This window comes from Plecotus auritus (assembly GCF_963455305.1).
Source record: "Plecotus auritus genome assembly, chromosome: 1".
NCBI classification, from domain to species: domain Eukaryota; kingdom Metazoa; phylum Chordata; class Mammalia; order Chiroptera; family Vespertilionidae; genus Plecotus; species Plecotus auritus.
In genome coordinates, this window is record NC_137770.1 from 57,540,684 (window position 1) to 57,565,101 (window position 24,418).

General features: G+C 44.6%; 1 protein-coding gene across 2 annotated transcripts in view; it reads right to left on the reverse strand.

Annotated features, from left to right (window-relative positions):
- CGNL1 (cingulin like 1) overlaps positions 1-24,418 on the reverse strand; it is a 162,554-nt gene that overhangs the window by 97,610 nt on the left and 40,526 nt on the right. For both annotated transcript variants that reach the window (XM_080675417.1, XM_080675416.1), the window contains exons 2-3: positions 4,616-6,211; positions 598-692 (exon numbers count right to left, since the gene is read on the reverse strand). In XM_080675417.1, coding sequence (XP_080531543.1) covers positions 598-692; positions 4,616-6,196 — 1,676 coding nt within the window. In that variant the 5' untranslated portion in view covers positions 6,197-6,211. The remainder of the gene's footprint in view (positions 1-597; positions 693-4,615; positions 6,212-24,418) is intronic.

Sequence of the window (24,418 nt, forward strand, 5' to 3'; positions counted from 1 at the left end):
GTAACGCTTTTTCTCTTTTTAATCACATCTGATGAGAGAACTGAAACAGGAACCTCGAATTCCTGACCTAGAATTCCAGCGCCATCAGTATCTAAGTAAGGACTGAAACCAGATTATGCACACTCAACCTCCAAGATAAGTGTGTGGCAAGCACTGCTTTTAAGTGACTCATACGTGCTTTAAAAATACTGGAAGCAGGGCTCCTGGCCAATGTCAACTCTGGGGAGGGAAGGAGGTGTTTTTATTTGTAACTTCTAATAAAGGGTGATTGGAACTAAGGTGACAGCAGACTTCATTCAAGACTGGACAACAGACATCCTTCCTGTCTTTTGTTTTTAACAACAAAAGTCATTTTTTAAAATACATTCATTTTTAATTTTTAAAGTACAATATCATTCCCTATACTCCCCTCTCCTGCTCTTCACTCCCCACCACCCAAGATTTAAATGCTGTTGTGAAAACTCCAGCCATTGAATCTTAACCCTCCAGTGGCTCACACCGGGTGGCGAGGGAGGGCAAAGCACAAGGTCTCAGGAAAGGAAATGAAGAGGCCCACAGAAATGACAATATCTTGCTCCTTTAAGGAAAAGCACTGACCCTTCCCTGAGGTAATTGTAGAGGATCTGCTTGGCCGTCTCCTCGTTGGTTTGCTGAGTGAGCTGCTGCTGGCCTTTTAGCAGGTCCGGCGTGGCCTGGAACAGAGGGCGTGGTTAGATCACTGGGGACTGGAGACGGTGTTTCCAGGCAGGAGGCGAAACCCGGACGCAGGAGCTTCCAAACACATTCCTACTTTCCAAAAGTGATTCCTCCGATAAGGATCCTCATTACAACTGCCTCTACCACGTGGTTAGTAGCTCTGTAACCTTGAGCAAGTTACTTAACTTCCTCACTTCAATTTTCTCACCTGTAAATTGAGGTTAATAGGACTTACCTTCACAGGGTTGGTGCCCATCCTATAACATATAACAAATAATGCCTGACACTTACTAACCTTATTGTCATTTTTATCATTATCATTAATGTTTTATTGTGTCTAGCAAAACACTAAATGTACCACTTAAATAAATTCCATCACTAGGGTTAAGCTTAAATTAGGATTAACCTACTTTCTCAGGCCAGAAATTAGCCCAGTCACTCAAGTTCATGAGGATAATTAACACATCTACACAAACCTAAGCACCCACCCTCTGTGTGGAAACACATTCCACGTACTTCCTGATCTCACATCCATACAAAAAGTGAAGTCGAACCTCTCTATGGTGTTTGACACATTACTTTATAGACAAGACCCCAGTGGAAATCTAACTGTACTTTAATTAACTTAGAAAACCATACAATCAGCAGTAGGACATATATTTAGGAAAAACTTTTTAAAAATCCATGTGTGGGAGAAACCAAGATGGCGGCATAGGTAAACACCTAAACTGCTGCCTCGCACAACAATTTCAAAACTACAACTAAAAGACAGAACGGACACCATCCAGAACCGCAGGAAAGCTGACTGAGTGAAAATTCTACAACTAGAAGGAAAGAGAAAAGCTCACAGAGAATTGGAGGTACGGCAAAGGGTCTTTGTGCGCGCAGAGAGGAAGGGCGGCGGAGTGCCTGGCTGGCTTTCTCTGGCGGAAGGGGGAAGGGAGCCCCCGACCGCATTGAACCCCAGTTCTGACTGCAGTGAACCCCAGTTCCAGGCGAGCCCCCGGGGACCCACGCTCTTGTGGGGGGAGTCTGGACTCTCGGGCGGAGACTCGGGAGCCGGGGAAGGCGGAAGACTGAAAGTCCGCTCGCGCCAGTGCGCACAAAGGCTGCGGGGGCTGCCACAGGCTTTCCCTAGCAGAAGGGAGTGAGAGGCTCCTGACGGCACCGAACACCAGTTCTGACTGAAGTGAGCCCCAGTTCTGACTGCAGTGAACCCCAGTTCCAGGCGAGCCCCTGGAGACCCACGCTCTTGTGGGGGGAGTCTGGACTCTCGGGCGGAGACTCGGGAGCCGGGGAAGGCGGAAGACTGAAAGTCCGCTCGCGCCAGTGCGCACAAAGGCTGCGGGGGCTGCCGCAGGCTTTCCCTAGCGGAAGGGAGTGAGAGGCTCCTGATGGCACAAAACCCCAGTTCTGACTGAAGTGAGCCCCAGTTCTGACTGCAGTGAACCCCAGTTCCAGGCGAGCCCCCGGGGACCCACGCTCTTGTGGGGGGAGTCTGGACTCTCGGGCGGAGACTCGGGAGCCGGGGAAGGCGGAAGACTGAAAGTCCGCTCGCGCCAGTGCGCACAAAGGCTGCGGGGGCTGCCGCAGGCTTTCCCTAGCGGAAGGGAGTGAGAGGCTTCTGACGGCACAAAACCCCAGTTCTGACTGAAGTGAGCCCCAGTTCTGACTGCAGTGAACCCCAGTTCCAGGCGAGCCCCCGGGGACCCACGCTCTTGTGGGGGGAGTCTGGACTCTCGGGCGGAGACTCGGGAGCCGGGGAAGGCGGAAGACTGAAAGTCCGCTCGCGCCAGTGCGCACAAAGGCTGCGGGGGCTGCCACAGGCTTTCCCTAACAGAAGGGAGTCAGAGGCTTCTGACGGCACTGAACACCAGTTCTGACTGAAGTGAGCCCCAGTTCTGACTGCAGTGAACCCCAGTTCCAGGCGAGCCCCCGGAGACCCACGCTCTTGTGGGGGGAGTCTGGACTCTCGGGCGGAGAATCGGGAGCCGGGAAGGCAGAGGACTGAAGGCACACACGTGCTAGCAAGGGCAAGGCTGATGGGAAGCCAAGACTGAGACTCCACCCCATCCAAGCTGAGCACAGAGGCTATTGCAATTTGGCAAGTCTAATCCTATAAGGCTGTCTCCAGCACCGGACTTCTCCCAGCATAGACACAGCTGATCCTTACAGCCAACTGGCCTGGAGGTCAATTCTTCCCAGTGATACCAACAACAATAAAGACTTAATTACAACAAGGCTGTACACACAGTCCACAAAGGTGTGAACCAAGAGTGTCCACCTCAGGTTAACTGGGGAGGCAGAACCACTGGGCCAAATTGGAAACCTAGCACACAAATCTACCAACTCAGGGAAGCAGTGAAAATGCGGCGTCTAAGAATCAGATCACAAACGAAAGAAATGGAGGAAAACAAACGACTGGATATAGAATTCAAAACCACGGTTATAAGGCTTTTTAAGAATATCCTAGAAAAGGCCGATAAATATAACGAGACCCTCGAAGAGATGAAAAAGGACCAACTAGAAATTAAACATACACTGACTGAAATAAAAAATATTATAGAGACCCAAAAACAGACAAGAAGAACACAAAAATCAAGTCAAAGAATTGAAATACAAAGAAGCAAAAAACACTCAACCGAAAAAGCAAAAAGCAAAAAAAAAAATCCAAAAAGTTGAAGATAATGTAAGAAGACTCTGGGACAACTTCAAGCGTACCAACATCAGAATTATGGGGGTGCCAGAAGAAGAGAGAGAGCAAAATACTGAAAACCTATTTGAAGAAATAATGACCGAAAACTTCCCCCACCTGGTGAAAGAAATGGACTTACAAGTCCAGGAAGCCCACAGAACCCCAAACAAAAGGAATCCAAAGAGGACTACACCAAGACACATCATAATTAAAATGCCAAGAGCAAAAGACAAAGAGAGAATATTAAAAGCAGCAAGAGAAAAACAGTTAGTTACCTACAAGGGAGCACCCATACGACTGTCAGCTGACTTTTCAACAGAAACTATGCAGGCCAGACGGGAGTGGCAAGAAATTTTCAATGTGATGAATAGCAAGAACCTACAACCAAGATTACTCTACCCAGCAAAGCTATCATTCAGAATTGAAGGGCAGATAAAGAGTTTCACAGACAAGAAAAAGCTAAAGGAGTTCATCACCACCAAACCAGTACTATATGAAATGCTGAAAGGTATTCTTAAAGAAGAGGAAGAAGAAAAAAGTAAAGATAAAAATTGTGAACAACAAATACATATCTATCAACAAGTGAACCTAAAAATCAAGTGAATTAAAAACCTGAGGAACAGAATAATCTGGTGAATATAATAGAATCAGGGGCATAGAAAGGGAGTGGACTGACAATCCTCAGGGGGAAAGGGGTATGGGGGGGTTCATGAAGAGACTGGACAAAAATCATACACCTATGGATGAGGACAGTGGGGGGTAGATAAGGGCAGAAGGTGGGGTGGGAAATGGCTGGAGGGGAGCTATGGGGGAAAAAAGGAGAAATAATTGTAATAATCTGAATAAAGATTTATTTAAAAAAAAAAACAAAAAACAAAAAACAAAATAAACTTATGTTTCTATGAAAAAAAATAAAAATAAAAATAAAAATCCATGTGTGCCCTGGCCCGTGTGGCTCCGCTGATTGGTCCTCCACCCATGCACTGAAAGGTTGCCTGATCCATTCCCGGTCAGGGCACATGGCCAGGTTTCCTATCACATCGATGTTTCTCTCACTCTCTCCCCCTCTCCCTTTCTCTCTCTAAAAAATAATCAATACAAAATCTTTTTTAAAAAATCTATGTGCAATCGCCCACTCCAGATGCAGGTATATATGGCTATAGCCTCCGGTAGCATGAGGCTGCAGGAATTAGAAAAGCAGGGGGGAAGACACCCTAGTATTACCTGGGTATTTGAGGTGGAAGCAAATGTCTTCACAGAAATCTTCTTGGCACCAGAGTCGGGCGAAGCCGCTCGCCCGCGGTTCTGTAACATCAGCGTAGCAGTGGCTGTTTTGATTTCCTCCTCCTTCTTCTGTGCTGGGAGGGAGGATGCACGCGCCGTTGTACTTTCCAGACCACCTTTGCTTTCTAGAACTTTCCCATCTCTGCTCTGCTGGGGAGGCCTGGGGTGGGCCCCCTGCAGCTTGGCGGAGGCGTGCCCCGAGCTCTGTTTCCCACGGTGCTCCAGGGCCTGCGGCCGCTGCGGACACACCTGCGAGGGGCGCAGGAGGTGCTCGCTGGACTTGCCCAGGTTCCTGCTGAACTCGGTGAGGTACTCCGAGTTCCCCTGCAGACCAAAGGGGAAGGCGCTGTCCACGCTGCGGGACCTCTTCCTGTCTTCTGGGTTGATTCTGTTTCGCCTCCCAGACCTCCCCCTTCTCTGCAGCCCAGGTTTTTGGTCAAATTTTTCAATTAACTGATCCACGCCAGGCATCGATCCTGTATCGATATCCCGCCCAGTTCCTGGCAAGAAGGGGATATACCTTCTGTTTTCATGACGATTCACGTTGTCCGCGTGGAGGGCACATTCCTGGTCGTCAAGTAAGAAGCGGTACAAGGAGCTGGCCGAGGTGGGCGTCGTCGACGTGGAGGAGGACCTCCGAGAGCGGGCTCCATCCAGGACGGCACCCGCTGAATCTTGGCGCCGGAAGGGGAGCACGTCCGGCCTGGTTTTCTTGGCTTCGGAGTGGGGGTGCGGGCCGAGGGCAGGGAGGAGCCTCCCGCCCGGGGAGAGGGCCTCCTCCGCCGGCCCCTGCTTGGCGCAGCTCTGCACATTCACGCACACGGAGGTCTGCTTCTTGGGGTCCTCGATGACCACCGAGCTGCACAAGCGAATGGCCGTCACGTTGGACTTGGCCGGCTCTTCCAGAGGAGGGCTGGCGGGCTGGGAACGACTAGGTTTGGAAAAGTAAGTCCAACCCTTCTTACTGTTGGTTCCTTCTTCTGAGAGGGTTTTTAGCCAGTGACCCTGAGGAGGTTGGTGCTGGTGTAAGTTCAACTCATTCTTCTCAGGGTCGTAAGGCTGCAAAAGCTCTGGATGCCTCTGAAAGTTCAGCACCTGGGATGGCTTCCCGGGGCCCTCTTTGCATTCTAGAGCTCCATGCTTGCCCTCAAAGAGAGAGGGTTGCTTTGGGGTTCTCCCTGAGCTGGGTGGGGCATACGGGTTTTCTGGAAACGGCAGGTCGTCGGCACTGTCCTCCTCTAGCCCAGCCCCGTTGCTGGGATGCACAGGCAGGTCATTTATCACTGGAGGTGGAAATGATGGCCCGTTTTCAGAAAAAGATGTGCCTGGCAGACAGTGCTCTGTGTTATTCAGGACTATGTAGGGGTGGCCATCGATTCCCTGTACCCGAATACTGACCCCGTAGGAGCCTGCCTTAGGGTGCTGGGAATTCCTCAACTTTTTGGTTTCATCACTTGAGAGTCTCAGGTGGACACCGTATTCCTGCTGCACGTGTTGATATTCACCAAAGTACAGCTCCATGGTTCACTGTTCCCGCTACCAGGGAAAGATGGGGTAAAAGAGGACATTACGTTAGAATTAGTGAAGATTATGTGGGGAAACTTCAAAGTTCAAAGAAAACAGAACACTTTAAACAGCAAGGAAACTTTCAGAACCAAATGCTTGTCCAAGCAGGCCTTTCTGGATGCCCCTGGGGTCACATGACCATGGTGTTTGTCAACACAGGGCTTAAACCCTGGCCGCCGGGTGGATGACTTGGTGTAATGATCTGAAGCCTTTGGCATAACTTCGTGATTCTGTTTCTAGATGACCGGCTGTTCTGGTTGCTTCATTTTTCCCCCCTTAAATGGTTTCCTCACACTTCATGCTATTTATTTTTAACCAGTAGGGATATTCCAGTCACCAGCATATGACAACAAGGTATTTTTCCATGAACTTAATTAAGGGTGTTCTGATGCTCACCGCTTTTCTTTCTTCCTATACCGTTAGTTTTCTGTCAAAACAACCCTTTCCACCTTTTCAATGCATAATCCTGCTTTGAAATCTTTATCACTATTTATTTGGATATACTGTTTGAAACATTTGAAACTTTAAGGAATCAGCTGTTTGTGAGTCCAACAGTGAGAGTAAATGATTAAAAACAATTTCAATTCTTTTTTTCTTACTAAGAAAGATCGAGTAGCATATTGATCTGGAAAATGTCATAAAAAAACTGAAGACTCAAGAGCTCTTTATTTTGGGATGGGTCCTAATACCAAGAACCACTGCCTTCACCTATCTGGTGTGTGGCCACCCTTGTCAGAGGCTGCACCCCGATCACCAGCATGCCATACCCGGAGGTTCTCACATGAAATTCACTTCCCTCGCACTGAAAAATCCAACAGCAAAGGAGATGCCAGTAGAGCGGTAAGAACTGGTCTCAGGTCAAGGCTGTCTCATTTCAATGTTACTAGTCTCTTTAAGTCTCTTTATATAGTGGAGTCAATCTCATAGCATGTTTACCAAGAAAATCGCCTATTTGATCCACATTTTCAAAGTTATTTGCACAGTTTTGCAAAGTATAAATCATTTCATCTCCATATCTATTTCTCATGATCTAGTTTTGTTTACTTGTGCTTTCTTCACCTATTTCTTGATTATGCAGGTAAATATAATATGTCTACATCTTTTAAATTATTGTTTTCCCTAAAGAACTAGCACTTATATTTAGCCTTTTTTTTTTCATTTTCTAATTTATCGAGTTCCACTTGAGCGTCATTTCTTTCTGCTTTATTTTGTTGTTTTTGTTCCCAATTTATAGATTTGCATGCTTCATTTGTTTCTTTTCATTCTTTAATTACATTCCATAAATTGTGATATGTGAGTGTGTCAGGAAAATTGTTGGTTCTTACTAACAAAGAGACCCAAAATAGTGACTTAAGAGTTTGGATTTTTTTCCCCAAGAGGTAGGAAGTCCAGGGCTGGAATGAATGGATCCCTGGATATTTTGGAGGAACACTTTTATCTTTCCACTCATCTACCCTTAGTATGCATGGACACCTTCTGATTATAAAATGACTAATCCAGTATCACATTTGCCAAAGGCTTATTAGACAGCTCCATCAACCTTCATTTTAAGCTCTGCTAGAAGCCCCACCCATCTGTAATCCCTTGCATCTTATTGGTGAGAACTTAATCATATAGCCACCTCCTCCCCCCAAGCTCCACTGACTAAAGGGAGGCCTGTGAATAGGGTTTTTAGCTGGTCAGTGACACTCTCAACAAAATCAATATTCTGTTAGTAAGAAGAGAGAAAAGAATGGACATTGGCAAAGCAGCTTTCCACCAGAGTAATGTTTCTATTATTATTTTCTAGATGGTTTCAATTTGTGGTTTTGATTTCTTCTTTGACACAATAGTTGTTTTTGAGAAAGTTTTTTCATATCCAGCACTTTGTTGTGTTGTTTTGGCTTGGAGGGTCTTTATTTCTATATGTTGTGCATTTCCACTTGCACTGTAGTCAGAAAATAATGTCCATTATTTCTTTCTTTTAAAATGTATTAAACTGCACTGGCTGGCGTGGCACAGTGGTTAGAGTGTTGACCCCCGGCCCTGGTTGGGGCACATGTGGGAGGCAACTAATGGATGTGTCTCTCACATCAATGTTTCTCTCTCTCTCTCTCTCTCTCTCTCTCTCTCTCTCTCTCTCTCTCCCTCCCCCCCCCCCCCCCCATCACCTCCCTCCCTTCCTTCCACTCTCTTTAAAATCAATACAAAAAGTATCCTCGGGTGAGGATTAACAAAAAAAAAAAAAAAATGTATTAAAGTTTCCTTTGTAAGCACACATATGGCTAATTTTTATCAGTGTCAAATGGGTGCTGGGTATAGTCTCTTTTTTAAGGCATGGCATTCAAAATATATCCATTAATACAACCTTACCAATTATTTAATTTAGCTACGGCACATCCTTACTTATTTTGTCTTTCTGATTTGTCTTGGGTCCTCCTGGCTACATGTGTCTCCTACTACTAGTATGATGCTGCCCGTTTTGCTTGGCGATTATCCTTTTAAATGTAAAACATATTAGACATCATCACCTATTTTACAGATAGGAATGCCTTCGAGAGGTACCTTCACCTGTAAAATGTATCATTATCTCACAGATTCCAATTATTTCATTATGTCTACTTTCATTTTCATCCGTTATCAGTTACATTTGAAAATAATTTTATTTTGTAATCACAGCAAAATGAAATATAATGAAAACCTTTACTCTCCACTTCCCCCCATCCCAACCACATTCTCCAGAGGAAACCAATTGCAAATTACAGCTGTTTCTTGTAGTACTTACATCCATGTTGCTAGGTACTGTGCCTCTTTCTTAATTTACCAGTTTTACATGCGGTAAATAATACAACATACATATGAATTTCTCATTCTGCTAGCTTCCCAATAATAAAACAAAGAGCCAACTCTTTATAGTATCATGACTACATAAATATTGATCACCAGAGATCCACATTGTAGACTCTGGTCATCTTTTCTTTCTTATAAAACTTTAACTTTTCTAGACTTAATAAGTCATTGCTATTTTTACTTGTCTTATTTTCTGTATATCCATCCTTAGATCCTTTCATCAGCTGCATCACAACTGTTAGATACTTACTAGTCTTTAGTTTTATGAAATGTTCTTGTATTATTTCTATGATGATGTTCAGAGAACCATTTATTTTGTTTTTATCTTTGCATCTAATGTATTAGTCAATAGACTGAATTTCAACTTTTTGCATTTCTATCTCATCTACTTTTCAACTCCAATTTTTGTTCTCCTTTTGGAGAAATATATATTCAACTGTGTTTTCTTTAATTCAAGTATTTAATGTTACTTCCACTATCACTAATTCTCTTTCATAAGTACTATTCTCATGTTAGACATTAAAACGCTTTTCTCTTTCTGCTATAACTCTTTTCAAAACACATTTTCTCTGCTGTCTGCACCATCTCCATTTTCTACAAAGTTTCTCTTTTCTGGTTTGTTTTGGTCTATGTCTTTCATGTTGAGGCCTCCCTAATATGATTCAGATCCTTAGCCGCTGGTCCTATTTAAGAGCAAGTACTAAAAGCAAATTGGAGGCTCTATATCAGGCATCCTCAAACTGTGGCCCCCGAGGACATTTATCCGGCCCGCCGGGTGCCGCTGCCTGTCCTGCTTAGCAGCCGACTCGTCCCGGGCCCGCAGTGCGCATAGGAATTTGTTCATAGTTTGTTTGTTTTTTAAACTATAGTCCGGCCCTCCAACTGTCTGAGGGACAGTGAACTGGCCCCCTGTTTAAAAAGTTTTAGGACCCCTGCATCTATATGCATGGAGGAGTTATGCATGGTGAGCTTCAAGTAATATAAGAAAAAGGTGCCAAGCTGTTCACTGAGGGGCCCATACATTTCAGTTATCTGGGGCATTTATTTCCAGAATTGTTCAATTTGTCAAGAAAAGAGGGTTCCCATCCCTTGTTGGGGGTACACAGGCCTGGCTGCTGGCATAATGGAACAGGGCAGGAGACAAGCATAGAGGTTCCAGCTCTCCCTCCCGTTTTCAGTCATTCACACCCCCTTCCAAAATTATTCCAGTTCAGTTTCTCCAGAAAACACACCTCCAGTCTGCTCTGGGGTGGGAGGGGGTGGGGGAGGTGGAAGCCAGACATCTAGGGTGGAGAGGAGGCACTGCTCCAGTTCTGTGTCTCTTAAGTTCCTGAGTGTTGGCCCCTCCCCCTGCCTTCTACAGCAGCCGGTGCCTTCCCTTCGCAGCCTCTCAGCGGTTCTGCAGGCCAACTCCCTCACCGCTCCACTGCGGGCCTGTAGGCTGAGGCATCTATCACTCCGCTAATCAACCCACAACTCCTCCATATGCCTCGGAGCTCTCCTCTGCTAAGTCTCCACCGCCATTCTTTGTCTTTGTAGGTTTAGCTTTTATCCCTTTACTATCTTTTGAGTGGGATATTTGAAAAGGAGAGAGCTAACATTTAGCTTGACGAGGCTAATAATATTTATGACACACTTCGATACTAGAACAAGAGCAGCGGGGGTGCCTTGGACCGAAGAAGCAATGCATGACGGACCAAACAAGGGACTGGTGGGTCCTGATCCCGTTTCCCAGCCATGTGGGCATGTTTCATTCTGGGTCTCCAGAAGTGTTTGCATTCATAAAAGTTTACCAAAAAAATGTTCTTTAACAGAAGAGCGTCTATACAAACAAATGTATTCCCTGTGATGTCTTTTTTTAATGATATTTACTAAATGAGGTCATTTTACCAATAATCTCCTCTTATGGTGGGGCTGACTTTTCTATGAAAATAGTTCTTCTAATATTTATTAATAAAATTCTTTTCTAGGGTTTTATAGTCCTTTTCATTAGCTGCTGCTACTACAGTCAACACTAATTACATTTCAATCTTTGAATAAGGCCAGTGTGGCTTACTGCAATCTTAGCTCCCTATTAGCAAATTAATCCGCATGTTTGAATTTCATGAAATGTCCACAGTTTACATTTCCTTGACAACAAACCTCAATCCAACATTTTCACAGTATGACATTTCTCAGCTGGGGACTGGTGTCTTAAGCAAACGTGGATTTCCTGCCCAATCACAGTGTAAACACTGAGCTAATGAATGAAGGTAAGGACAGCTGTTCTCTGTTTTCAGACACAGGGTCACCTCACCAGCTCACACTCCCCAGACACACTTGGAAACCCAACCAAGGGCTTACATAATTTGGCATTACATGCTGACCCATTGCCAGGATGTAACACTGTGGCACTTGGCAAATAAAAGTGGTGTTTTGGAGTGGAAATAATGCTTTTGGAAAAGACCACTAAATGAAGATAATTGCTTTAGTTAGTGAGATCAATGAGTGTGTTTGTGAGAAAGAACAAAGAGCTTAGCTCTTGGATAGAAACACAGCCTCTCTCTGGGCATCACTCATTATCAGCGGAGCAGGGAGATTAGTCACAATATTGGGCTACACATCCACTCTGGTTCTCAGTGGCACCTCCAAGACCTGGAAGCATGTTCCCCAGCAATTCCAGAGGCCCTCATGGCTACTACGGATACGCACCCAGGCAATTGGAAACCATTCCTCCATGGCTTGCTCTCCCTCCTGAGGACAACAGTCCCACCTGCCAGGCAGGCCGGCTCCGGCACCAGCAAGGCACCTGGCACAGGGGAGGGTCTCCATGCATGTTCTCGGCTTGGAATGAATAGTTCTAGTTTATCACACACGTCGTTTAAAAGAGCATCTAAGCAGAAATGGGGAGCTAATGAGCCTCAGTACAGCCTTGAGCTTAATTCCAGGAAATAAGAAGGGAGCCATCAACCAAGAATTAATTTCCCCAGAGTGGGATTCGTTGACTGTCTTGGTCAGAGAGGAGTCACTGCAGGTCAGATGATACACACAAGTTAACACCTCTAGAGTGAGCAAATCATTCACTCCTAAAGGGCTTGCTTGTAGGACTGGTAGAAAGACATGAATTTTGTATGGGAATATCCACATTAGAGCCTCAACCAGTCTGATACACAGTGATGGGAGGAAACTAAAATTTGGGTAGTGAGCTCACAATGGAATATACAGATGATGTACTATAGAATTGTACTCTTGAAACTTGTCTTATCAAACAATGTCACCCAGTAAATTTAATTTAGAAAAAGAACCTCAACTAGATAAAAGTGAAAAATCAGACTGGAAAGGTTAGCAAAATGCTTACCGGTTTTTTAATGTATTCCTAAAATACAGAAAGACACAGCCTTACCTAAATGAAGCCTTATTTCCCTCCTTCCTTGCTTCCTTCCTCCTTTTCTCTTTCTCTCTTTCTTTCTTTCTTTCTTTCTTTCTTTCTTTCTTCCTTCCTTCCTTCCTTCCTTCCTTCCTTCCTTCCTTCCTTTTCTTCCTTCCTTCCTTTTCTTCCTTTCTCCTTCCTTTCTTCCTAAGTATCTACCTATCTACCTACCTATCAGCTCTACAGTGCAAACAAAGGAAACTGATCAAACTTTTAAAAGGAAATATCGTCACACACAGTCAAGCCTTCACAACTTCCTGGGAAACAATTTCAAAAATAAACATTGAGGTTTGAAAATGACGGCAAAGTTGCTGTCTCCTTTACACAGTTCTGTATGGTTTGACTCTCTTTAAATGAGTATAATGACCACAATTTGGGGGGGAAAATGTTAATATTGAGTGCTACTCCCCCCTCAACCCCACTCATACAAAAAGGAGGATGGCAAAGAGAAAAGGAGGGTGTGCAGAAAGGTTCCTTCCACACGGTGGTTGGAATCCATGGAGAACCAACCAAGGGTGTGAAGATCAGGGTCAGGCATACTGGAGCGACCACCTCACCTCTGGAAGTGCACCCCCTCCGATCCCCATAGAGGGTCTCTCACCACATCAGTCTCTGTTCCACTTTTGCTGGTTTTGATCCCACTCCTCTTTTTTATTTTTATTTTTTTACTGGTGTTACTATATTCCCAACTTTAATTTTAAAATTCAGTGACTGATATTTTATATTCCACATGGTCTCTGAAAAAGTACAGAATTCAGGTCCACAAAATGTTTAGAAAATGTGATCCATCCTTTTTCACCTGTTGCCCCTGCAATGACTTCTGAAAGTTCTCCCACCAGAACTTATTGCAGAGCTGAGACACAGAAGTCTGCAGTCCTGCAGACAAGTGATGGAGCACACAACCAGGCGCAGGGACGAGAAACACGCCTGCCATTCGACTGGGGTCTAATCAGGCACATTGTTCCTTAATTTCTCAGTATTTTCCTAGCACAAAAGTCAGATTATTAATGATGACTTCAAAAGGTACTTGGGAAAATTAAATCATGTATATATCATCTGCTAAATAAAAAGCAGGAAATGATAAATGAAAAAGATTCAATGTGTTATTTAATGCCACAAGAAAGCTGACTTTGATCATAAAATGTTTTCAAATACTTCTGAGACAGAGGCAAAAAACCCCAGTGGTTAACCAAACTACATTAACTATCAACATCCTGAAATAGCTTATTAACTAATTAAGAAACCAGAGGGCTAAGCGTCTAAAGTTAAAGTACAGTGCTGTGTCCAGCGGAAATTTAATAAATAATTGTTGACCAAATACATGAGTGTCTATGTTGCCAGGTACCCAGAAAGATATCTTAACCAGACATAACAGATTCATGGCATTTGTGCTGTAGTTTCCTCTATGGAGTCTAAGCCCTAAACATATCAACACAGGCTTATTTTATCACTGCACTTTCTCCCTAAGCCCAACCTAGTTTCAGAATCGTCAACATGGCACCTTTGCATTCAGTCCCAATCAGACACAAAATGAAACCTGCTTGCATCCCTGATATGCATCATGATACTCACCTAACCCTACCTGTGCTGAAGCCAAAATGGCCAAGAAAGTAAATTGCGTCCTAAAACCAGTGGGGTCTTCTCTGAGTTTTGTCATTCATTATGTTACAGTCCACTCTGAGCACTGAAAAACCCTTCAAACTCAGGGCATATCTTATGCTCACATTCTCACTATTGACATTAGCACAATTCTATCAGGCCACCAAGAGGAAGGGAATATTTTGTTGTTGTTAATCCTCACCCGAGGATATTTTTTCCATTGATTTTTAAAGAGAGTGGAAGGGAAGGAAGGAGGGGCAAGAGAGAAATATCAATGTGAGAGAGACACATCAATTGGTTGCCTCCTGCATGTGTTCCAATAGCGGCTGGGAATTGAACCTGCAACCCAGGTCCCTGCCCTTGACCAGGAATCTAACCTGCAACCCTTCAGGGCACAGGTCGATGCTCTAATTCCTGAGCAACATCCACCAGGGCATGGATGAGAACATTTTGCAGCTTACTGGTAAGAGAAGCTTCTGTCTTCACACTGTTTTTATGACCCCTACTTTCAACTTTTTCCCCCAGTAATAAAACGATCTCCCTTCAGTTGCAGAAATCCTGTTCTTTCTTCCAGGCTCACCTCCTCCAGCAGTCTCTGGCTTTGGCATTCCAGTAAACAGTTAGCTCTATACAGCATAGCTTTCCAGTTTTGTCCCAATAGCCACATTTTAAGTTTTTTCAACTGATCCTGAGTCAGACATGTACATTGTCCCTCCACAGTGCAACGAGGGGGTGCTTTCTCTATATCCCCAGGGCTGGTAGGATACTCGCAGCCCCCTGCATGAGGGATCCTATTTGCTCCCCTTTACAGATGTGTGAACTCTGAGTGGTGTCAGTTTTCCCCAAGGTCTCAGCAGGCTCGGGCGGCACCAGGAGTCAGAGGCAGACTTTCTGTCCCTAAGACCCAAGTTCCTTCTTGAGCAGGGACCATGTTTTCATTTTTCTGCTTTCACAGTATCCGGTACAGTTAACCTGGCATGTTCACTGGGAGAGCTGGGACCAAAACACGTCACCGTGTCCCACTGCACTGGCTAGCCAGCAAAGCAGCTCTGTCAGGTCTCAGCGGACTGTCACTCCTCATCATGTTCCACCACCCAGAAGTGTCCTGCACCCACAGGCGCTGAGTGAATGACTGAGTGAATGAATGAACTCATAAACTATGTTCTAGGCACATAGCTCTCTGAATCCCCTTTTAAAATTTGAATTAAAGAAAGGTCAGTCCAGTCGAAGTGGCTCAGTGATTGAGTGTCGACCTATGAACCAGGAGGTCACTGTTCAATTCCCAGTCAGGGCATATGTTCAGGTTGTGGGCTCGATCCCCAGTGTGGGCCATGCAGAAGGCGGCTGATCAATGATTCTCTCTCGTCATTGATGTTTCTATCTCTCTCTCCCTCTCCCTTCCTCTTTGAAACCAATATATTTTTTTTTTTTTCAAAAGAGTGACATCAGAGGAATGGCGGTGTGAGGGGATCTCCTTGGTTTTAACAATTTGAACGCAACAAAGAGTTTCCTGCTCAACATAAAAGCAGGTCTAAGATCTACACATTGAAACAACTGAAGCTGCAAAAAATTATGTTTGTGAAATCCCAAAATAAGAAAAAAATACATTATCTTAAATGAAAGTAAAAATCATAAGTTTTAAAGTCAAGCGTTTTCATAACAAATCTCTGCCCACCCTCCAGTAGAAATATGGATCAGTGTTAGGACACTGGAACCTGACCGTCAGCATCATTGTGGCGTGTGTGTGTGTGTGTGTGTGTGTGTGTATGTGTTTATTTATTTATTTATGTATTTATTTATTTACTTTTAATCCTCACCCAAGGATATTTTTTCCATGGTGGCTTTTCTTCCCACCTCCAGCACCACGTTCACAAGATGTGTGTGTTCCAAAAGCAGAAAACAGGCCCCAGGTTATCAGTCCTAAGGGGAGGAAAGGGAAACTGTGGAATCCCAACAATGCCAGTGGTGCATTCCCAGCACCTCCTCAAAGAGGATTTCTGCAAAGTGAACGCCAGAGCTAAACATCCTCCTCTGGAATATGTTATGCCTTCTGTGAAACATCTCTTCTTAGTCACTGAAAACAAGATCAAACCAGGGAAACCTGTCTGTTTTTGTCTTTATCAGGGACAAGACTGCAGGCGTGAGTGTTATGAGCAAAGCTGGCCAAATCCAGAGCCGTTGGGCAGGCTCTGTGCTGCTGTGCAGCCTACCCACCTCCCTGCAGACATCAATTCACAATCAACCAACTCTCAGAAATGTCTCAGCTCTTTGCATGACATCCAGAAAGACTGTGCTATAAATGACAGGCACCTGGAACCATCCACAGAAACCTACTGAAATCATACAGTGTAACTGTTAAAAAAAAAAAAAAAAAGGGCAGAAAATAATGCTGCGGTGTCACTCACCCGCAAAAAAAATTTTTAATCTAACATCCTAAAATAGAAACCTAGCAGATTCCCACATATGTAAATTCATGTTCAGGACAGTTATCCCCAAAGTTGGATGACACCAGGGCCCTTATTCCCCACTTCAATCTTCCAACCCAGAATTCTGGGTGGACAGCAGAGGAAAGGGGACAATCCCAACCCCAAAGTCACACCAAACATGTTGCATCTTGTTGTTGCCAGGAGCTCAGGTAATTGAAGAAAGGATCATACTGATAGATCCTCCCTTCCCCCAACTGGTGGGCAGAGTATGACATACGACATAACCGGCGTCTGCCACCTGGACATCCCCGAGACATTGAACCACCAATCAGCGCATGCCGAGTGCCCTGGGCCCCACCCCTTCCTGTTCCGCCCTGGGGCCAACCCCTTCCTGTTCCTCCCCTCAAAAGGCGTGTTCACCGCTGCACGTGTTGCTGCTCTCCCAGTCTGTGAGTCAGCCCGGCTGGGTCCCTCCTTATCCTCCTCCCCTTCCTCTAATCCTGGTCTTTCTACCCTCCTCCGTAATGAATCTTGCTCGTTAGTGCGGAATAAACCTCCTCTTTAACATGCCTTGGTCTCCGACTCCCGTTTCCTGCGCCTCGAACCTTACACATACTTTTAAATTATCCAAGCATTTCTTTTTTTTTTTTTTTTTTAATTTTTACTTACTAAGATTTGAGAGAGAAAAACATAGATCTGTTGTTCCACCTACCTCATGCATTCATTGGTTGATTCTTATATGTGCCCTGACTTGGGATCAAACCCACAACCTTGATGTATCAGGACAACCCTCTAAGGAACTGAGCTACCTGGCCAGGGCCAGATAATCTAAGTATTCCTGATATCCCTGGGTTCCTTTCTCCTTTCTTAAATCTCTACAACACAACCCTACCTTCACAGCTGCTCCTGTCTTCAGTCCCAGTCTTCCTGGTTTCACACTTCCACATAGTTGGGCTCATTAGTATTAGAGCTTAAAATTATACTTGGAAGTTGCTAGCCTTCTGAATGTTTGATTCCCCAAAATTCATAGCTCCCAAAGATAATAATATTAGGAGGTGGCTTTGGGAGCTGTGCAGGTCATGAAGGTGGAGTCCTCAGGAATAGGATCAGTGCTCTTAAACAAGAGACTGCACAGGGATCCCTAGTCTCTCCCGCAATGTGAGGATACACTGAGAAGGCACCACTATGAACCAGGAAAAGGGCCTCACCAGGACACCACATGCCGGTGCCTTGACCTTGAACTTTCAGCCTCTGGAACTGTGAGAAATTAGCTTATGTTGTTTGTAAGCCACCCAGTCCGTGGTATTTTGTTAGAGAAGCCCAAAGAGACTATGACAGAAGTGAACAGGATGTAAACTAATACATATGTTCAAATGAAAAGTGTGAGGAACAACCATTCAAATCTTCCTTCAAAGCCAGAACTTATCTCCATCTCAGGCCCCATTTCCCAAAAGCAGAATCCCTTCCCCGTTGGTCCCCAAGGGCCAGAGTTCAGCAGAAGGGCCTGGGACAAAAGTCAGATTGGAAGCTTCCGCCTGCATACCTCCCTCTAACCTGGCCCTGGTGATGGGTAAAGACCATCAACTCCATTATCTTTATTTTATATTTAAATATCGTTATTTTACACAGATTTCTCCAGTAAGAAAGTTTCACAATGCCCTAACTGGTTTGGCTCAGTGGATAGAGCGTCGGCCTACGGACTAAAGGGTCCCAGGTTCGATTCCGGTCAAGGGCATGTACCTGGGTTGCGGGCACATCCCCAGTAGGGGGCGTGCAGGAGGCAGCTGATCGATGTCTCTCTCTCATCGATGTTTCTAACTTTCTATCCCTCTCTCTTCCTCTCTGTAAAAAATCAATAAAATATATTTAAAAAAAAAAAAAAGAAAATTTCACAATTCATGATGTTTTTCAATAATCAGAAGTTGAGTCAGTAATCAGAAAAAGTTTCAGTTATGTAAACAAACAAAAGTATTTCAGCTTTTTAGAGTTTGTCAATATATTCTTTTATATTCAAACTAGTGGCCCAGTGCACAGATTCGTGCACATTGAAAGGAAATTAATTAGAAGAAATATTTTAATATCCCTATTTGCCCTTTCTCTATAACAGAAGTGTCAACCAAATTCACAATCTACAATGACAGATCGAAACACACACATGTGATTGGTGCCAGCAAGAGCTTTATATATATATAGGTAAACTTGCTTAATTAGACCTGCTTTCTGATTTAGCTAAAATTTTTCCAGCCCAATGAAGCACCCCAACATCTCTTTCAGGTAATTGTCAGCAACACAGCAGTAAATATAAACATGAAGCAGATTATTATTGTAGATCATGCAGAAAAAACAAAGGGTAAAATATTTAACTGCAGCAGTGTTTGACTATATTCTGTGCAGTGAGAAAACCTGAAGTCATTTTCAAGGTCCACCATTTCTTACTTCTTTTCAGTTGAGTCAAGTTTCTAAGCTTTCTAAATCTCCATTTTCTGGCTAATCAAAAGAAAATAGGATTCCATCGAGTCTCCTATCTATCTACTCTAGGACTTCTGTGAGGATAAAATGAGATGAGACACGGGAAAACGCTTCACAGACATTTGGTTAAAGTGTGAAATGTTTGCACCTGTCTATAAAGCAAGTCATGTTCCTGGGCTGAAGAAACTGCAAGGAGGCTAGTTGTCGCTAGGGAGAGGAAGTCGGGCATTGCTACGTGACATCATTACCCAGCGCCCAGAGCCACCATTTCCGGGCTGGGCTGGGCTGTGGGCCGCATTTTGCACCATGGGGTCTCGGCAGTGTCGGCTGCGATTTGGTGGGCTGTTGCTCCAGGGTGGTGGTGGGGCCTGTGTCTCACTTGGGGGAAGCTGAGTGTTGCTTTGTGGACACCAGGTCAGCAGTGCTGTTTCTCTGTACTAGTAAATGACCAGTGCGCATCATGGCAGCTCCTGCATTGAGTGTCTGCCCCCTGGTGGTCAGTGCATGTCATAGTGACCGGTTGGATGGTCGGACACTTAGCATATTAGCCTTTTAGTATGTAGATGAATACAGACATTTAAAAATTTTAGTGTCTTGAAAGCATACTAAAATGTAATAGCCCACTCAGAGCCTATACTCTTCTTATTTTGTTAGAAATAGCTTTTCACGAGCCCTTTGAGAAATTAAGACCTAGTCCTAGGTGTCCCTGTCCTCAGCCGTATCTTCAATTGCTATTTTAGTTTTCACACAAGTTTGTATAATGTACAGGTGCCTTTAAAGAAAAAAATTTTCAAAGACCATTAGCGTTCACTTAATGTACAAATATAAAGCTATTATAGTTTTATGGTACCATAAAGCCAAAACAAATCTGCACATTAAATGCAGATACAATTACAAATCCAATACAAATCAAATTCACAACACGAAGTTAACATGCAGGATGTTACGTTTGCTGAATTAAGTCACCATACACGGTGTGAACAGGAAGACACCTACCGCAACAGTGCAGATCCTAAGTTCATTGCGCCCAAATACCTCGTGCAATTTTCTGCAGCCTTTTTTATTCAATCAACTACAATACCTTCATGCGTGCAGTCTGCCCTAAAAATGCTGGGTCTTCACATGGTGTGATGGTCTCACTTATGTGTCCAATCCACCTCAGTTCTTCTCCAATAGTTCATGAAAATTAAAATACTGCAATATAACCTGAAACCCAAACCATTTAAACGTGCCATTGGAAATGAGTGGCAGTGACTAGCGGTCATCCGGCTCACTCGGGATATGCTGATACTAATGCTTTATTTAACCACTTAACCAGTTCTTACTGAGAGCCTACCGCCATTCCAGGCCCTCTTCTTCGGCAGTTACATAGGCCTGCTCCCACGGAACGGACACTCCAGTAGGGAGAGAAAGATTACAAACAAGTAACCCCCACAGTGACGACTGCTCTAAAGAAAATGAAGCAGGGTAAGGAGAGAACCAGGTGGAGGTGGTGGTGGAGGTCTGTGTTAGATACGGTGGTCAAGGAAGGCCTCTGAGAAGGGAGCGTTCGGTGTGAAAGAGATGATGAGATCATTGCAAGCTGTGCACCAGATAAAGAGAACAGCAAGTCTGGAGCTCCTGAGAAAGGAATGTGCTAGGCAAGTTGGAGAGTCAGCGAGAAACCCAACTCGGCCAGAACAAGTGGGAGAGAAGCAGGGGAGGACGGGAGGGCAGAGCCGTGGGCAGGAACCAAAGCATGGAGCCTGTGGACCTCAGTGAGACAGGCTAGAAAGCCAGGACAAGTGGAAGAGGGAAACCGAGACAGAGAGTTAAATGGCCAAGCAGTTTGCAGCCATCTAAAAATTCCATCTTCCCTAAGCCAAGGACACTTGAGAGTGAATGGTTTACACCTCTCCTCCCCAACCAGAAGGTAAATAGCTTCAAGTCACCCGACTCAGGGAGACAGATAGCAGAAATCCAATTAGTGCCATTTGTGCCAACCACACCCCAGGGCAATGAAGTTAAGGGAATAAATCTCACTTTGGTACATCAGCATAAAACTAATGAATACTGTGCTGCCATCCTTCCCTAAACCTCCCCTAAACTCCCAACTTAAAAAATATAACTCAAAATTAAGGTCCCAGCGCGAACTCTCCCTCCCAGGAGAACGCTTTGCCTTTCCTTTCCCCCTTCCCTTCCCCGACAGGCACACATCCCTAACTCTAAGGGACCTTAGGAGACTTGCAACCAGGGAGCAATGGGCAGTGCTAGCTCATCCCGGCCTAACACCCCCGAACCTGTCCCCAAGACCCCCTTTTCCCTGACTTCCCAGTGAGCCAAAGCAGCCCAGCCTAGGCTCATTTCCCCACCTAGTCCCTCTCCTGTTGCTTCTTCTATCCTAAGCCCTTCCTTGTTTCACTGTCCCCAGCTTTAATAAACATACTCTCAGTTACCTAGACTTGTGAAATCTTTCCCCACATGAAGTCAAGAACCCCCACACTACCAGCTAGCCCTAGGCAGACCCACTCAGTGCCAGGTCCCCTTTCCGGTAACATAAGGACTCTGGGTCTTATCCCAAGTGGGCTGGGAAGTCACCAATAAAAGTCAAGAGGTTATTTAAAGCAGGAAGTAATGTAGATAGAGAAGTTGAGGACGGAGCTCCAGCGCCTTGCTGCGCAGTGTGCTCCATGGACCAGCAAAACAGCATCACCTGGAAGCTTGATAGAAATGCAAAACCTTAGGCCCCACCCAGACCCTCTGAATCATTACTTGCATTCACAAGGCCCCCAGGAGGGTCTGAAACCTAGTACTCTAACACTGAGAAGTCAACAAGAGAAGAAGCAGGCAGAGACAACTGGGAAGGAGCAGCTAGTGGGATGGGAGGAACCAGGAGTGTGGTGGTTGCCTAGAAGCCAAGAAAAGCTGGTGTTTTAAAAAGGAAGGAAAGAGTGGTCAAATAAGCCAAACACAGCTTCCAAGCAGATGAAGACTAGGGAGAGACCATTGTATTAGGAAGGACGGTGATCAAAGGTGACCTTGACAAGAACTTTGTCACTGGAGTGGAAGGCATGGATTCCAACCAGAGTGGGCTAACCAAAGAACAGAAGAGCCCTAGCCGGTTTGGCTCAATGGATAGAGCAGCGGCCTGCGGACTAGAGGGTCCCAGGCTCAATTCCGGCCATGGGCACATGCTCAGGTTGAGGGCTCCATCCCCTCCCCCACAGTAGGGGGCATATAGGATGCAGCCAATCAATGATTCTCACCTATCTCTCTATCTCTCGCCCTTCCTCTCTGAAATAAATAAAAAATATTTTTAAAAAAAACACACGGAAGGAAAGCAACTTTCAAGGAATTTTAATTATCACAGAAATTAAAACATTAAAATAAAGGCAGTCATGGAGAACTTAGATCCCACCTGCACCCTAAATCTCTGCTGTATGTTCTCCTCTTCCCAGGGATGTGTTTGCAGGGGTGGGGGTGGGGATAGGGAAGGTACAAATGAAAATGCATAACCTGGTATTCATGCTTAAAGCATTGTGAGCCAGACCCTACCTAATTTTATGGAATCTTACTTTTCTCTCTCTCTCTGGCAGTTGCCTATTGTCCTGAATTGCACCTGAGCCTCTAAGGGTGTACCAAGAGCAGCTGAAGAGGTATGGCCTATGTTTAATTAAGGCCACTTGCAGAAGCACACGGAAATACCTTTTTTTCTATGTGAAAAACAGAAAGGACACTGGCAAAAGAATCCAAGTCAGAAAAAAAGAACTCCCTGGCCAAGTAGCTCAGTTGGTTAGAGCATCATCCCAATATGCCAAGGTTGTAGGTTCGATCCCGGGTCAGGGCACATACAAGAAGTAACCAATGAATGCATAAGTGAGTGGAACAACAAACCGATGTGTGTATGTGTGTCTCTCGCTCCCTCCCTCCTGCCCTCCCTCCCTTTCTCCCTCTCTCCCTGTCTCTCAAGTAATCAATTTTCTTTAAAAAAAAAAAAAAAAAAAAAAAAAACTCACTCCTTTCCTTCTCCTCTACAGAACCCCTTGATCTATTCATGCTCACCCCTACTCTGTAGGTTCCCTCCTACTCTAGGTAGAAGGGAACCTACAGAGAATCACCTTCTAAAGGTAGAAAGGCTTTCAGAGACCCTCTAAGCCATCCCTGACTTCTGTAAGATGAGCCACTTTCGAGCTCTCTAAGTTTCAAGTTTTCAGAGCCAAACCTCAGCTCTGGGATCCATTCCTACCCCCATCACTATTTCTCCTGTAGTAGTAACAAAACAACAATTCCAGTTAACTTTTCTGCACCTACACCAAAAACTGGCATTAGGCCCCACATCTTTGTCTTACCATCCCACAACAAGCAACATGGAGCAGTTCTTTCATTTGCAATAATAATAGCAATGTAATTAACTCTTAAATACAGGTACTATGTACCAAGTAGTCTTCTAAGTGCTTGTATATTGAATATTAACCTACTCTGAACTGTAATGTTCAACCTAACCTCTGGACATTAGCCTAATGTTGAACATTAACACATACACTTTAAGTGGGATGGTTAACTGATGACCACATAGAAAAAAATTGCAAAAAAAGACAGAATACTTAAATATCTTGTTTTCTCCCAGGGGCTCAATTTGAAAAGATCTTATATTAAAAACCAAAGAGCAATTTGTTTTCCTGGGTAGGCCTTTCCAATGGGAGCCTCCTCTGGTCAGAGCCATGGAAATCGCTGTTGAAGCCCTGGACAAATTTACCCCGCACTCTCTGACTGTCCCCAGGCGGCAGGAAGCAGACAGTCCTATCAAAGCAGGTGCCCAGTTGTGAAATGAAATTGGCAATAAAATAATTTTCTTAAAAAAGAAAAAGAAAAAAAAACAACAACCCTGAGCATGAAAAAAAAATCACTACAAAGAAAAGAGAAAAAACTGAAAAGGAAAAGGAAGAAACATAAAAGGGAGACAATGAAAGGAAGTCCCTCCCTGGAAGTTAAGGGATTTTTTTTTTTTTTTTTAATCAAGGGCCACACATTTCTCTCAAACTTCAGGCTTCTTTTCCTACATCAGTGATGGTGCCTAGGATCTCTCTCCTTGCAGGAAGTGAGCAGCCAGATGTAGGGTGAAGACACCATGACTTAAGAAAACTGAAAACACTAAACAATGACAAGAGAAACATTAAAAACTCACAATCAGCATCTAAGAGAAAACCTGCATCAAGAAAGCCACTGCCTTTTACTGGCCTTTGAACCATCACTCACTTCTACAGTGTGAGGTTATGGTTTATAAAATGCTTCCACATCCACGATCTCGGGCAGGATCCTAATATGGGCCCCGGTCCACACAGAGCACACGCTGCTATCCAGCCAACGGCACTGAGGGCCAGGACTCGAATCCAGCTCCAACCATGAGTGTGCTCTGTGACCCTTCTCAGCTTGCTGCCTGCTTTCAAAACCAGGCCCTCCTGCTCT